The 16,630-nt window shown below is 36.5% G+C and overlaps 1 protein-coding gene across 2 annotated transcripts in view; it reads left to right on the top strand.

Moving 5' to 3' along the window:
* The window catches only part of LOC150080953 (glutamate receptor ionotropic, kainate 2-like), a 225,376-nt gene that overhangs the window by 155,467 nt on the left and 53,279 nt on the right, over positions 1–16,630 (top strand). For both annotated transcript variants that reach the window (XM_090381164.1, XM_090381165.1), the window contains exons 10-11: positions 7,351–7,557; positions 8,602–8,963. In XM_090381164.1, coding sequence (XP_090237290.1) covers positions 7,351–7,557; positions 8,602–8,963 — 569 coding nt within the window. The remainder of the gene's footprint in view (positions 1–7,350; positions 7,558–8,601; positions 8,964–16,630) is intronic.

Raw genomic sequence — 16,630 nt, 5'->3', positions numbered from 1 at the left:
TTTCAATGTTTTTACTCTAACTGTTTAGCAGTCAAATTGGCTGCTGCTGTACTTCTGGCACTAATTATTTGGCAAAGATAAAAGATATTGTTAAATATAAGATTTTCCCCTAACTGTAAACCATGTAATTTTCTGTATTCTGCCCACAGCCACTTTCTCATTCTTGCTGTTATTACTGTCATTATCTTCTAAATGTTATCTTCACATTCAGTATAATTCAATATGTATAATTGCTGCAGTCTTTTTATCCTACATTTTATAAAATATATTGTACAAATAGGGTATATAATCTGTCTGTAACATCAAGCAAACTGAGTTTTGCTGATAAGCCCATTGACCTTATGTTGTGGGCCCTTCACCACATCTTTACAATATGAGATGCAAACACTTGGTAGAAAACTCATTTTGCACAATTTACGACTAAGTTTGCATAGCCTCAATCTGTACATAGTAAACTGAGTTTGTTACATGCAGACTGAGGCTATGTTCTAATTACAATTATGCTTTATAGCCCTCTCTCTTGTAGCATAAGGCTTTTGCCCTAAGTGCATTTAGTTTTTCTAACTTACTTAACTTAGATAATGTTAGATAATTTATAAAAGCTCAGTACTGTGTGTGCTCAGTTTACAAACTTAGTTTATGTACTGTGCATGTAGTAAACTGAGTTTACTACATGCAAAGTGAGGCTGTGTTCTAATTACAATTATGTTTTATAGCTCTCTCTCTCTCTCTCTCTCTCTCTCTCTCTCTCTCTCTCTCTCTCTCTCTCTCTCTCTCTCTCACACACACACACACTCACTCACAGTAAGACCTTTGTTCTAAATTCGTTGAGCTTTTTTAACTTTGTGTTAGATAAGTTAGATAAGTTAGGGGCTTAGAGGGGAACAGGCATTCTGTGTGTTATCAGACACTCAGCCTAAAACACTGATAGATCCAATATCTTTCTATTTTAGAAGATTTAGGAGAAGTCTAGTTGGTCCCTAAAATCCACTCGTGCACACCTTCTCGATGGCAAGCCCTGTTACATCACTTTGGTGGCAACTAACATGTAGAGTGATCCTCTACATGTTAGTGTGAAAAGGAAAAGACCAACCTCTCCAGCACATGACAACACAACAAAACAAATGACCCTCATTCCCCAGTGGCTTCCACTCCTCCTCTTATGGCAGCGAGAGGATCAGAGTGGAAGCAGAGGATGCTAAGAATCTTTGGGTACGACCAGGCTGCCATGCATGGAAACTGAACTTGGCCTGTTACAACGTAAGATCACTCATCAGTGAAGATAGGATATTAGAGCTAGAAAAGGAATTATAAAATGTGAATTTGAATATCATCAGTTTGGCTGAAACAAGAAGAAGAAGAAGAAGAAATGAATCACTTATAAGTTTATCAAGTAGAAATCTGCTGTACACCAATGGAAAGAGTGAAAAGAGCAAAGGTGGAGTTGGCTTTTTTTTGGTCCATAAAGATATAAAAAACAACATTTTGGAACATCACCAAGGGTGTCAGAACTACTCAGGATTTCTAAGAGGTACAAACTAAAGGTTATAATGATTTATGCACCAACATTGAGCCATGAGCAGCAGCTTGGAAAAAAAGATGCAGGATATTTCAGAGACTGCTGGGAATCATTGCGGTACAAGTAAACACATGGGTTGTGTTAGGGTAGGTAAGAATAGGAACAGGTGCATGTATACTTGTGTGTACACCAATGCTAGGAGTTTGGTAAATAAATTTGATGAATTTGAGGTATTGCTCAAAACATCAAAGGCAAATATTATTGGGATATCAGAGATGTAATGTCACACAGATATAAGAAATGTAGAATTGGAATTTTGGGAGTACAACGTCTACAGAAAGGATAGACTGGATAGGAAGGGAGGAGGGGTTATGCTATTAGTTAAGAAACACATAAAATCCAAGGAAGTGAAGCCAGTCGACATCGCTGGACAGTGCAATGTCGAGTCAGTTTGGTGTGACATAAGCATTGGGAGATCAAAATTGAGAGCAAGAGTGTGCTATAGGCCTAATGATTCTGATGAGTATAATAAGAAACTCTACAGGGAAATAGAGTGGGCCAGTAAATCAGAGAGTCTTATAATGGGGGATTTTAATTTCCCAGATATTGACTGGAATTTGTGGGTTGGTCATTCACACACTAGCAAGGCTTTTGTGGATTTATTGGATGATTGTTTTCTACATCAGCATGTTCGGGAGGCAACTAGAGGGAGTAACACTCTTGATCTGATTATCAGTAGCGATTCTTCATGCATTAAGAATCTGCAGATAAAGGAATCACTAGGTGGCAGTGATCACAGTGTGCTAAACTGGGATTTACTCAAAAAGGTAACTGCCATCAGGGGTAAAGGGAGGGAAGGGTGTTTGGTTTCATAAAGGCGACTACGATGGTCTGAGACAGTATTTAAATTCTATACACTGGGACCAACTGATGATGTTACCAACAGCAAATTCAAAATGGAAAGCATTCAAAGAACTTATCTTGGAAGCTACTAGGCTTTACATACCAATTAAGAAATATTGTTCAAGGTTTAGTTTAGGCCTAAATGGATGTAAGATTAACTAATGAGACATATGGCAGAAGAGAAAAATGCAAGAGATACATATAAATTAACATGGGACACAGAAGCCTATGATAGATATAAGCTGATCTGTAACCAAGTTACAAAGGTTAGGCAGGCGAAGGCAGAGTATGAGAAAGCTTTGGCAAAGGATGCAAAGAAAAACAGCAAAGAGTTCTTTACTTATGTAAACTCTAGAAGGAAGGGGATGAATCAGATTGGTCCACTTGATATCGATAGTTCAAGTGTTGATGATCCTGCTCAGGTAGCTAACAAGCTAAATGAATATTTTGCATCAACATTCACACATGAAGAGTTATTCAACGAGAGAAATGCCAGAGGTGTATTCAACTCTGGCAGTAAACTAGAGAATCTTGTAATAACTGAGAGTAAAGTGGAGGAGAAATTGTTGAAGATAAATGCAAGAAAGGCACCTGGGGTGGATGGGATCTATCCAGTTATATTAAAGGAGGCAGCAAAGGAAGTAAGCAAACCCTTAGCCATAATTATGAGAGCTTCCTTGGACTCAGGGGAGGTATCCATAGACCACAAAGGAGGCTCAAAGGCTGACACAAGTAATTATAGACTTGTGAGTTTAACTTCTGTTCCAGGAAAATTAATGGAGGCACTGGTTAAAGAAGCACTGCAGGATCATCTAGACAAGACTTCAGTTATAGCTTGGACACAGCATGGTTTTGTTAAGGGGAAGTCTTGCCTCACCAATTTGATTGGATACTATGATGCAGTCACAAAAGAACTGGATGCAGGGAATAACTTTGATATTATATATTTGGATCTTAGAAAGGCTTTTGATACTGTTGCACATGGAAGACTGCTGCACAAATTGGAGCAGTGTAGCATTGGAGGCAAATTGCTGCTATGGATAAAGGGGTGGTTGAGGGGGAGAAGACAGAGAGTGGTAATCAATGGACATTGCTCATCGTGAACTAATGTTATTAGTGGAGTCCCTCAGGGTTCAGTGTTGGGTTCATTATTGTTTTCTGTATTTATAAATGATATTGATGATGGTATATCATGCTTAATGTCCAAGTTTGCAGACAATACAAAGGTTGGCAGGGTTGTTATGGGCACTACTGACGCTATGCTGCTGCTGCAACAGGTTCTGGAAAGGTTGAGCAGATGGGCTGAGAGATAGCAAATGAAGTTTAACATTCACAAATGTAAAGTACTACATATGGGAAACAGCAACCCCAGAGCAATGTATCAACTCTGTGGCACTACACTGACACTGGTAGGGAATGAAAAGGATCTGGGGGTAATTGTGCAGGCAGATATGAAGTTCTCTGAGCAGTGCAGACGGGCTGCAAGAGTAGCTCATGGTGTCTTATCAATGATATACAGGAATTTTTCTAGCAGGGATAAGGAGGTGATTATTCCCTTGTATACAGCAATGGTCAGGTCACACCTTGAGTACTGTATACAGGTCTGGAGGCCTCATTTCAAGAAGAATGTAGAGCTGCTGGAATGAGTACAGAGAAGGGCAATAAGATTAGTGAATGGAACAAAGGGTTACTCTTGCGAAGAAAGGCTTAAATTTTGCAAATTACAGTGTCTGGAGACTAGGCACCGGGGAGGTGATCTGATAGAGGTGTATAAAGCCTTGAATGGTTTGAGCATGCTCAATGCGGGTGGGATTCTTCCTCTTGCTCAGAATAATCACCTGAGAGAGCATAAATTCAGATTGAGGAAAGACAGATGTAGGACAGATGTGCGAAAATTTGCCTTTAGCCAGCAGGTAGTTGGTTGGTGGAACAGATTTCCATCCCTTGTTGTGGAGGGGCTCAGCTGGACAGGTATTTCGAACGAATGGCGGGGTGAAATGGAAGTGGTTTTTTTTTTTTTTTTTTTTGGCTGATGCTGCTTAAGCTTGCTTTCTTACATCATATGCTTCTACTAATGCTAATGCTAATGATGATGAAGAAGTTGAAGGAATGTACACCGAAATTGAGAGACTTCTAGATGAACAGAAAACCCACTACACTATTATTATGGGTGATTTCAATGCTAAGTTTGGAAAGAGACAAAATAGTGCAGAAAGGGATACTATAGGAAATTTTGGAATTGGTTCAGTAATGAACACTTTTTTAAAGAAAAGGGTGAACAGAAAGTGGGCATGGAAGAGCCCAAATAGATTAACAACTGATGAACTCGACTTCTTCCTCACTAACAGAAGATATATTGTGAATGATGTTACCATCCTGAACAAGGTAAATGTTGGAAGTGATCACAGAATGGTAAGATGCACACTTGATATAGATGTAAAAAAAGGAAAAAAACTGACTCAAATAAATAATACGAAGGTCTTGGAGATAACAGAAGAGGAGAAAAAGCAGTATGTACTGGAACTTAAGAACAAGTTTGAGATTCTGCAGACCTTTCAGGACCAAGGTATCAACAAAGAATACAACAACTCTCTGAAGGCAATAAAGCCTGAGAAACCTATAGGTAAAAAGAAATCCAAAAAATAAAAAATTTGTCAAGAAACACTTGTCATGATGAACCAAAGATGACAAATGAAGAGAAAGATAAACTTACAAGGACAAAATTGAGTATGCTGAGCTATACAAAGCCATTAGAAAAAGTCTCAGACAGGATATAAGAAGATTTAACACAAGAAAAGTAGAACAAGTATTAAAGGAAAACAAAGGACTTAAATCAGCAGTCATGAGCAGAAGTACAGAAAGACAAATGATACTGAAACTGAAGAATAGCGATGGTGTTCTTATAAATAGCAGAGAAGGCATAATTCAGATAGCAGAAGACTACTATAAAGAATTATATAAGGAGTGGGGGAATGATGCCAACAGTGGGGAAGATGGATCTCAAATTAGCAACACATACAATATACCCGATATCCTTTCTGATGAGGTAGGACATGCATTGAAGAAAATGAAGAATCAGAAAGACCCGGGTGAAGATGAAGTTACTGTAAAGTTGTTAAAATTGGGAGGAAGAGACATGACACAGAAACTGGCAAGACTCTTCACAAAATGCATTAGGAAAAGCATGATGCCTAAGGACTGGAATAATGTAATCATAATTTTGCTGCATAAGAAAGGAGATTAATCAAAAATTGGAAATTATAGACCAATTAGCTTGTTGTCCCACATCTACAAGTTGTTCACAAGCGTCATTACTAACAGATTAAAAAGAATACTTGATGAGAATCCACCAAAAGAGCAAGCTGGCTTGAGGACAGGATTCTCAACTATGGATCGTCTTCACATAATATCACAGCCCATGGAGAAAGCAAATGAATATAAAACACCATTATGCTTGGCATTTTTGGATTATGAAAAGGCATTTGACTCCACACAGCATAAGGCAATATTTCAGGCACTTGAAAGACAAGGCATAGATATCCCATAGATTATGATTTTGAAGAAAATATGTGAGAATGCTATATCCTTTATTATACTAGACAAAGACAGTAGGAAATTTAAAATTGAGAAAGGAGTTCAACAAGGAGACACTATCTCTGAAATTGTTTACTGCTGCCCTTGAAGAAACTTTCAGAAGATTGGACTGGTCACAGAAAGGAGTCAATGTGAATGGAGAGTACCTAAACCATTTATGATTTGCAGATGACATGGTGATCGTAAGCCATGATCCCAAAGAATTAGAGGAAAATCTTAATCAGTCCTTACTGAGTTAGTAAGGATTAAAGATGAATATGGCTAAAACAAAAGTAATGATGAACAAGTATGCCACAAAAAGGGATATAATCATTGAAGGAATAGTAATTGAAAAGATGGATTCATATATTTATCTGGGACAAATCATTAGCTGTAATATTGATAAATGGCTGGAAGCCAAGAGAAGAATAAATTTTGGATGGATAGCATTCAGGAAATATAGTCACATACTAAGGAGCAATATCCCAGTTTGTCTGAAATGTAAAATAATGAACCAATGTATACTCCCCACCATGATTTATGGAAGTGAAACTTGGGCACTCACCAAAAGAATGGAAGAGAAGCTGAAAACTACATAGCAAAGAATGGAATGAAATATATTAGGAATCAGACTGTTAGATAAGAAGTGAAACACATGGATTAGGCAGCAAACACAAATAAAGGACATTCTTATCAAAACTAAAGAACTGAAATAGACTTGGGCAGGACATGTAACTTGAAGACATGATGACAGATGGACTAAGAAAATAACAGAATGGTATCCAGGAGAAGCTAAAAGAAAACTTGGAAGATAACAACAGAGATGGATAGATGAAATTCACAAGTTTTTGGGTAGTAAATGGAAGGTCATTGCACAAAATAGAAGGAACTGGAAAGTTCCTTCTATTTTGTGCAATGTATATATATATATATATATATATATATATGAGTAATATATTACTCATATATATCCAATATATGAATATCCAATTTAAATAATCCATACCCTTACTTCTCCCAATTTAAATAATCCATACCTTTACTTCCCCCAATTTAAATAATCCATACCCTTACTGCCCCCCCTCCCCCACTTATTTTTTGTTTACAGTTGCTGCCTTGTACGGTTCTTCCTTTTTTTTTTTCAATTTTACAAATGGTATTAAACTATATTTTCTTATATTTGTGGGCACTGGCAGAAATTGTTTAGGTAAGAAAGCACTTTATAGAGGACATTACACATTAGCATCTTTCATAGTGTGTAATGCACCCTGTCCATCATCTGAAAAAAGAAAGTGATATTGTTACTGATATGTGTGTATATAACACATTTTGATATAGGTAACATTTTCTTATAGAATGCCCCTTATTCCATGCTAAAGGATTCAGCTGAATCACTGACTGGTAATGCCCGTTATGAAGGTTACTGTATAGACTTGATGGAGGCTTTATCACAAATACTCCATTTTGAATATGAATTTCACGAAGTTGCAGATGGCAAATATGGCATTTTGAATGAAACTACAAAAGAATGGAATGGAATGATCAATGAAGTAATAACTGGGGTAAGTAATGACATGCTTAAAGAAATCTACCAGCTTAAAGAAATTTTTAAAGATTAAATATAAATTAAAAGGCTTAACATTTTGACTTTCTGAGCAAAAGTAATTTATCAATACAGTAGAGCCCAAATTTGTCAACCTTTGGGACCTGACTCTCTGGATTTTGGGTGGTCTTATTTTAGTCTTGAAAAAAAAATAATAAATAACCGACAAAATATAAAATAAAATGAATACTGTATAATACTGTACTAGTGTATCCTAAATTCAAAGAAAGGTAACATACATTATAAAGTATGGTGACATACAATACAGTACAGTACAGTAAAAAAAAAAATTCAAGTATATAAGACAGCAAAAGATATACTGTATGGCTAAGTTTATATATATATATATATATATGTGTATATATAAGTACTTGTTCTTTTTTTCATCCAGTTATGTTTTTTTTCAGCCAGCATATTTTCACCTAAGAGAATTCACCTAAAACTTCCCTGCCAACCTTCATATCATCTGCAGATATAGACATTAAGCTTGATATACCTTTATCAGTATCATTAATAAATTCAGAAAACAACAATGTGCTCAGCGCCAAACCCTGTGGAACTCCACTGATAACATTAATCCATGAAGAGCAGTGTCCATTGGTAACAGCTCTTCTCCCATTCAACCATCCCTTTATCCATAGCAGTAACTCCCCTTTAATGCCACATTTCCCTAATTTGTACAGTCTATTATGTGTAACTGTATCAAAACTTTCCTGAAATCAAAGTATATGATGCAAAGGAAATAGTTTTAAGTTTTTATACTTTTGGGTTTCAATATGCCATTTATAATTGCAAAAAAAAAAAAAAAAAAAAAAATATAGTCAACTACCTGATCATAAAATTTTGAGTATTCATCCCACATAACACCTGTCGCACAGTATATTCCAAAGCTATTGCTTGTTATGTGTATTCAACTTTTTATAGGAAGTCATGAAAATGCAGTTCATTCTGTTGATAACAATCATTAAATTTTTCTCATATCTTTTACTCTTTGGCTTTGCAGGTTGCTGATATGGCTATAGTGGATTTAACCATTAACTCAGTCAGGGAATCAGCAGTAGACTTCACTATGCCTTTCATGAACACGGGCATTAGTATTCTCTTTAAAAAACCTACTACCAAAGTAACATCGCTCTTTTCCTTCTTGAGTCCATTTTCAACCGAAGTGTGGATTTGTGTTATGGTTGTGTTTATTGGAGTGAGTGTTATACTTTTCACTGTGGGAAGATTAAGTCCTTATGAGTGGAATAATCCACATCCATGTCGCCAAGAGGATCAAATTCTGCAGAACGACTTCAGTCTCTTGAATAGTATGTGGTTTACTATCGGCTCCCTCATGCAGCAAGGCTCTGATCTTGTCCCCACGTAAGAAAGTATTTACAAATTTACAAATATTTAAGTATTTACATATAATAAAAATAATAATAATACATTTATGCATGTGGAATGAATTAAGTAAAAAAAAGTTCAGTAAAAGTCCATTTTTTTTTTTTTTTTTTGATTGGTTTTTAGTTTAGCTGACATGTGGAGAATACACACTCTAAGCAAATTATTACTATGTTTATCCAGAAGTTGGTTCATGCAGTGCACAGTATTCCTTGTTAGTTTTACTTAGATTACCTAATGCTATATCTGAGTTCTTGTAAGCATTTAAAAAATTTCCATTATGGCCTGTGTTAGTGATTACAATATAATCATAAAAATATTTTATAAAATATAAAAAATGAAAAAACTTGTTTATTTAATTTATTAATAAATTAAATTACATTAATTTAATAATGTAAATGTAATTAAGCAATTTATACCTCCTTTTGTTAGCTAAATTTGTTCTTATTTTCAATGCAATTTATGGTATTTAATTAGAGGGTATTAATGTAATACACTCTAATTAATAACTGTAGATTGCATTGAAAATAATAGAAAATTTAGCTAACAAAAGGAGGTATAAATTGCTACTATAAATTGTATAGTATCTTTATTTGTGGGGTTAGTTTTAAGTAAATTTTTATATAAAGCTAATTATGGTTTCTCCTAGAAGAGGTAAGCATAGCATGTTTCAGAATGTCATGACTTATGGGGGAATGGTCAACAGCCATTTGCCTGTGAGTTATGGCCTCTTTGCTTGTACTTGCTGCTTCATGCATACAGAACTTTCTCTAACTAGTGTGTGCATGCCAGGTATAGAAAATGCAACATGAAATTAAAACTTGGTGTACTGTTAAAAGTGATTCAATCTCTGAGGAGAAGAGTTGATGTCCTAGAGGAAAATAAAACTGGGGACTTAGCAGACTCAAATGTCCATAATTCTGTACTATGTGATTCTCTCATGAGTTTTCCTATTGGGTATCATCCAGTGCAGAATGCTCTGGTTCCACTGGAGATAGTCTTACTGACTGACTTGAAATAAGGTAGATTGAAAAGAACCATAGTATGCTTGCCAGGTGCAAGAATTGGTCATTTAACTAACCAGCTATCAGTTCTCAAGGGAAAAAAACAAAAAAATAAGGTTATACTAAAAAAATGAAACAAGAGAAAAATGTTCTTGTGTATGCAAAATTCTGTCCAGACATTATAGGAAGTATTATATGATGAAAGATTAATTCTAGAGAGGCTCTCTACAAGGCATGGGGGGGATTTTTCTCACCCTGGACTGGTCTAGTTAGTAGGAGAAATTAATTTTGTAAAGATGGAATTCATTCAGAGGCAATGTGAGGGGGGGGGTTCTGTTAATGCATTGAGGAAACTTTAAGGGTTCATGGAAACTGCTAATTCAGAGCATTAGAGGAGTCATAGGAATGACAAAGGTTAGTTATATGGGCCAAAACCTTCCATTTAACCATCTCTGAAATTGAATTAGGCACAAAAATTAAATCTTCCATTTCACCATCTGAAATTGAATTAGGCATAAAAACTACCATCAGTTCTAGACCTCAAGGTAAAAAGTGCTTAAGTAGCTATAAGAGATGTATCAAGGTTGTAAAAAGCAATAAAAATAAAATTTAATTTGTCTATATAGTAATGCCAGGAGTACTGCAATTAAATTAACTACTATGCAATACAGTCAGACCTGGTGATTCAAAATTGATTTGCTCACATTTGAATACATACACTATGTGTGACAATGCTTATTTTGTTTTGTATGCAGATATTTGATAACATATTGCAGTATTATATGATTAATATGTTAAACAATGTTTTTTCTTTAGCATAATTTGGCTACTAAGATGTGATGACTTTCTTCCAATTCACAATATGAACATGTGTATTATTTTTCACAATGAATGCATAGGAAGGATTTCTTGGCTAATGTTGGGATGTTTGTTTTTTTAGCTTTGATTCTAAGATTTGGTATCATAGTTACTTTTATATTACATTGATTTTTTCCCCTTCAACGGCACCTATACATGGTGAGGGGGACTTCCTAGTGATGCTGCTAGCCTTATAGATTAGCATCACTAGGATCCAACACCCACAGTTTAGGTCGCATGCTAGCTTTATAGGAATCTGGCATGTTTACCATGCACTCACCTGTGGAGACTCAGAAAGGGAGATCATGTTGGTGGAGGTGAGGAGGCCCAGCTCAACACACCACTTTGCTCTCTGATTTCAGATTAGAAGGTCCTGGGATAGCTCACCCTAGATTCAATTGGTCAGTTTTCCTGCACTGGGTCAGCCGTGTCAATGCCATACTCCTATCCTCATGGTCCAAAAGGACATGATTTAGATTGGTAGAGGTGTGGGTATGGTGCCTGGGTAGCCCTGGCATCTCACTCCTATGTGTATTTATTGCTTTTAAATTAGTGGGGGCTCTTTTGGGTTCCATGGTAGGTGAGGAATCTGGAATCTGTACTAGAGTTCTGCATTGGGTTGGGTCTCATATAACTTTGTGTTCGCAGGTTAGATTGTGGTTACAGTTTTTGAATGTAATTTTTCATGCAGTTTTGCAATAATGAGAATATGTAGAATATGCAGTAATGCAGTGTTTGAATGTAATTTAATATATTACCTATATATTATGCTATGAATATATTTTCACTACATTTTTTCTATTTATTATTATTATTATTTTTTTAATTTTTGTGTATTTTATACAATAAAAAAAAAAAGCCATATTGTTGATCCAGTGATTTATTAAAAAAGTTAAGACAAATTTTCTTAATATGTCCTTTTTTTTTTTTTTTTTTTTTTTTTTGTTTGTAGATTCAAACAGTGCAAGTTGTGTTTGGGTGTGGTTCCAGTTACTATGGATGTGGGTCTAATACAATTAGTGCTCTAATCTGAGCACTGAAACAAATTCAAATTCTCATGAATTCCAAAAATGTAAATTCTTCTTGAGAAGAGGACAACACAGGATCATGGTTTCAAAAAAACCATGACCTTGAGCCAGAAGAACAGAAGCAGCATCAGTGCCTATACCTTAATTAATTATGCCTCATTTTTTTTATATAGAAGGGTCTAGAGGAATTGGCAGGTTCTACCAAATCAGTTAAGAGACTTTGTTCTGCAGAGCTATTGAAACAAAGATACTTACAAAGATACAAAGATGAAAGACGCCTCCGTAGCCAGGTGGGAAGGAGCAGCAGTGCATAGCACAAGCTTCTTGATTAGACCATGGTTCGAGCCCGTCACCACCAAATATGGAGGATGCGGAAAGGTCAGGGAATGACCACCGCATATCCCGGAGCAATATGGCCTTAGTTGCTAATGCTCCTAAAAACCAAAAAACAAACAACAACAACAACAAAGATGAAAGATACTTAGTGCAAGCTTCTCTGAGACTAAATTTGGAGGAATATCAATTACTGTATTGTTACACTAAATATTCAATTCATCATGAGGAATCACCCCAAAGTGGGATTTCCTTGTTGTGTCAGAGAAGGAAATCTGTGTTGAACTAAAATCCTAGGGAGTAAGAGCAGCCAAAAAGAATGTTCATGCACAGGAATGGAAATCTAAGTTCCTTATCTTTAACTTGCCAACATCACATATGTCCCTTGCAACCAGTTATATTTACTGTACTAAGGCCATACATATCAAACATACATACTTACATACATCAGGTGTTTAAATTGTCAGAAATATGGATATTGCATGTGGCCCATCGTGGAATTCTTTCCCCTGCTCAATGTGGTAGTAAAGATCACAAGAGCAAGACATGTTCAACCACAGGACCAAATAGTGTCAACTGTCAAGGTGAGAACCTAGCATACTCCCAGCGTGCCAGCAGTGGAAAGAGGAAAAGGAAAATCAGCGGTACAAAGCAGAGTTTAACATCTCATATCAAGAATCAAGAAAAGTGATGAAGCTGATAGCTACCAAGAAACTTACTTACGTTCAAAAGTTTGCAGAAAATCATTCCTTCAGAAACTCAGACTGACATAGACTAAAATGACCATTCCACTTAGTCTTTTCAGAGGCCAATACAAAAATCTCAGGAGTTATCCTGTTTCAGTACCTCCTACTGTTCCACCTCTACAAAAACAAAAGCAAAGTGGTAAAGAAAATATGTCAAAGCTACCACCGCCACCACCTCCACTGCCTTGCAAGCCAAGGACAAATGGATATAAAGTTTAAATAAGCTCCTGTTGAGGCTGATAAGTCAATCCTGGAAATTTTTATTCAGAAAGATATGGACATAGGCCAACGTCCATACTGCTCCAAGAAAGATAAGGTGAAGTTCAGAGAAAACAAAGGCACTAGCCCCTCAGAAGTCAAATGACAAATCCACCAAACTCAAATAATGGGAAAGTTCATTCAGTGGAATTGCTGCAGACTTTGCTAGCATTTTGACGACATCAAGGCTTATCAGAAGACTTAAAAACAACAGAAAACCCAGTCCTCAAAAATTGTATGATCATTCATAAATATAGGCTGATGCATGATCCTATGACCAGAGGAATTGCCATTGTCATGGATAATCATATTCCCATTCAGAAAATTATGCTCACTACTACCTTAGAAGAGATTGCAGTTCATAGTACTGTAAAGTTTCTCTTAATTGTTGTTCCATTCACCTGCTGCCTGTGGAATTGACATCTCCCAGGAATTCTCTGACAAACTTATCTCTCAGCTGCCATCCTCTCTTCTCATCTTAGGTGATTTTAATGGTCACAATGCATTGTGGGGTAGTTGTAATATTAACATACTCTGTTGATTAATAGAGCACATGCTGGACTGAAATGACCTCTCCATTTTAAACTTAGGAACCAATACATATTTTCATCAACCCACATGTAGTTTTACTGCCATTGATTTTTCCATTAGTTCCCCCTCCCTGTTCCCTTTATTTACATGGGAATTAGCTAAAATCCTTGGGAGTGATCACTTTCCAGTGATATATGTTGATCAGTGCATATATCCTGTTATCCTGTTCAGGTGCCAAGGTGGGAGCTTGAACAAGCTGACTGAAATTAACTCACATGTGCATTTCAGTGTAATGTGCACTCACAGCTGGCACACTTCATTGTGCTCACAGTCAATCAGTGATCCAATAGTACACATCACAAGATGCTTAATCCAGGCAGCGATACATACATTTCCACAAACATCAGCCTGATTTCCCTCATTCCCAAAACTGTGGTGGGAATGAGGGAAATGAATGAGAATGAATGAGTTTCCTCTCAGTGCATGGGCACTAGGAGGGCATAAAACAAAGTGTTATGAGGCCATTTCCAATGTTACTCCACTATTGAAAATCTTATAGCATATAAACATGCCCAGGCTCACCATGTTAGACTTCAGAGTTAAAAGAACTTTTGGATTTATTTTGCATCATCTTTAAGCCAGTCAACCAGTTCTAAAGTTGTCTGGGATATAATCAGAAAAATAAGAGGCAAGTCCATCCCAAATTGCTGATGTACTGGGAGAATAGTTTGCACATATTTCAGGAAGAACATTTTATACTCCAGTTTTTCTGACTATCAAAAAAAGGAGGGAAAGAAAAGGATAAACTAGAGATGGTCATTTCTCTTTCCACAAAAAGTGCAGTTGAACCCGACAGTGTCCACTATGAAATAATAAAACATCTTTCTCCAGCAGCTGTGGATCATTTACTTCTCTTGTTCAGTTGTATTTTTCTTGAAGGAGAATTTCTGGATTCCTGGAATAAGGCAATTGTCTTAGCATTTTCCAATGCCAGGAAGATCCACAGATCCCAAGCATTTATCAATCCATAGCCTTGACTAGCTGTTTATGTAAATGGTTAATGCTTGACTGTTATGGAATTTGGAAGAAAATGAGCTGCTTTCCAAAACACAACAACATGAGTTTTGAAGGGACAGGTCTACTTTGGATCACCTAATTAGACTTGTAACATTTATCTGTGATGCCTTCCTGAAGTTAGAACTTCTGGTATTGGTTTTCTTCGACACCGAGAAAGCAAATGATATGGCCTGGAAATTTGGTATTTTAGAAGATCTCCATAAGTTTGGTCTGAGGGGGAATTTCCTCATTTTTAATTAAGAAATTTTTATTGGATCAAACATTTCAAGTTTAGCTCAAGTTCTCCCTTTCTTGACCTTTACATCAAGAGAAAGGAGATCCTCAAGGATCCATTTTAAGTGTCACACTATTTGCGGTCAGAATAAATTCCACACAGACCAGCTTTCACCAATGGAAGTTGGTCTGTGATGGAGTTTACCAGTGGTTTCCAATGCTCTTTATAGTGATGACTTCAACATCTTCTGTCAGTTGTGCAAAATGAGAATAATTGAAAGGCAGCTCTGCAGGCTATAAACCATTTTAGTAAGTGGGCATTAGTCAATGGATTTAGATTTTCATCAGAAAAGACTATATATGTCCGCTTTTGATGAAAGTGGAAAGGGAATCTTGATCCAGACCCCAAGTTAGATGGGAAAGTCATCACAGTTAGAACAGAAGCTAAATTCTTAGGAATCACTTTTGACAGGAAGCTGACCTTTTTCCAGCATAAACATCAGTTATGAACACATTGCATAAGGATATTAATATATTCCATTCTCTGTCCACCCTTAATTGGGGAAGCAGGCTGCTGAATCCTACGCTATTTGTACTAGACACTTGTTTGTACTAAATTGGATCATGGTGCTTGGGTATATGCTTCAGCCAGAAAAAGTAGCCTTTGATGATTCTGATTACAGAATCCATATTGCTACCAGTGCCTTTTTAGACTCTAGTTCAAAATTTGTATGCTGATGCAAAATTAACTATCTCTATCACTTTGCTGTATACAACTGGCTTTGTAATGTACAATTAAACTGAAATTTTGGCCTTATATAATCAGTAGTTTTTGACTACTGATCATATGATTCCACCTTAACTGACCTTTTGGCATTCAGGTTTGAGAGCTCCTTTATAATTTTAGCTTGACAATAGAACTTGTTGCCGCCTCAATTTACACAACCTAGTTGATAAATAACTTCATTAGTTGGTCCCACAGCATAGAATTTAAAAACTGTCTGAGACCACTGTAATCACCTTTATGAAAGCAAAAGCCTTTTGCTTGCCTTTGACAGTAGTTACAACTTTAAGTAAATCCCACCACAGCACCTAGTGGTACTTTTATCTGCAGATTATTAATGCTGTTTGTTTGTTATTTGGTTTTTAGGAGCATTAGCAACTAAGACCATATTGCTCCGGAAAATGCGGTGGTCATTCCCTGACCTTTCCGCATCCTCCGTATTTGGTGGTGACAGGCTCGAACCCCAGTCTAATCAAGAAGCGTGTGCTACGCACTGCTGCTCCTTCCCACCTGGCTACGGAGGCACCAATTATTAATGCATGAAGGGTTGCTGCTGATAATCAGATCAAGAATATTGCTTTCTCCCATTGTCTCTCTAACATGCTTGCCAAGAAAACAACCACCCGATTGATCCACAGAAGTCTTTCTACTATGTGAGTGACCAACTCACAAGGTTCAGTTAATATTAATATCTGGAAGGAAAGTCCCCCATTATAAGATATATGTTATGCCCATTACAGTTACACTACTTCAAATAAATAATGCTTCTCTAGTAGAGAAGCATTATTTTAAGCCTGACCATTGCCTTATACAA

The sequence above is a fragment of the Mastigoproctus giganteus genome, chromosome 9, assembly GCF_048544385.1.
Source record: "Mastigoproctus giganteus isolate SK-2022 chromosome 9, ASM4854438v1, whole genome shotgun sequence".
In the NCBI taxonomy this organism is placed as follows: Eukaryota; Metazoa; Arthropoda; class Arachnida; order Uropygi; family Thelyphonidae; genus Mastigoproctus; species Mastigoproctus giganteus.
This window is presented reverse-complemented; position numbering and strand designations above follow the sequence as displayed.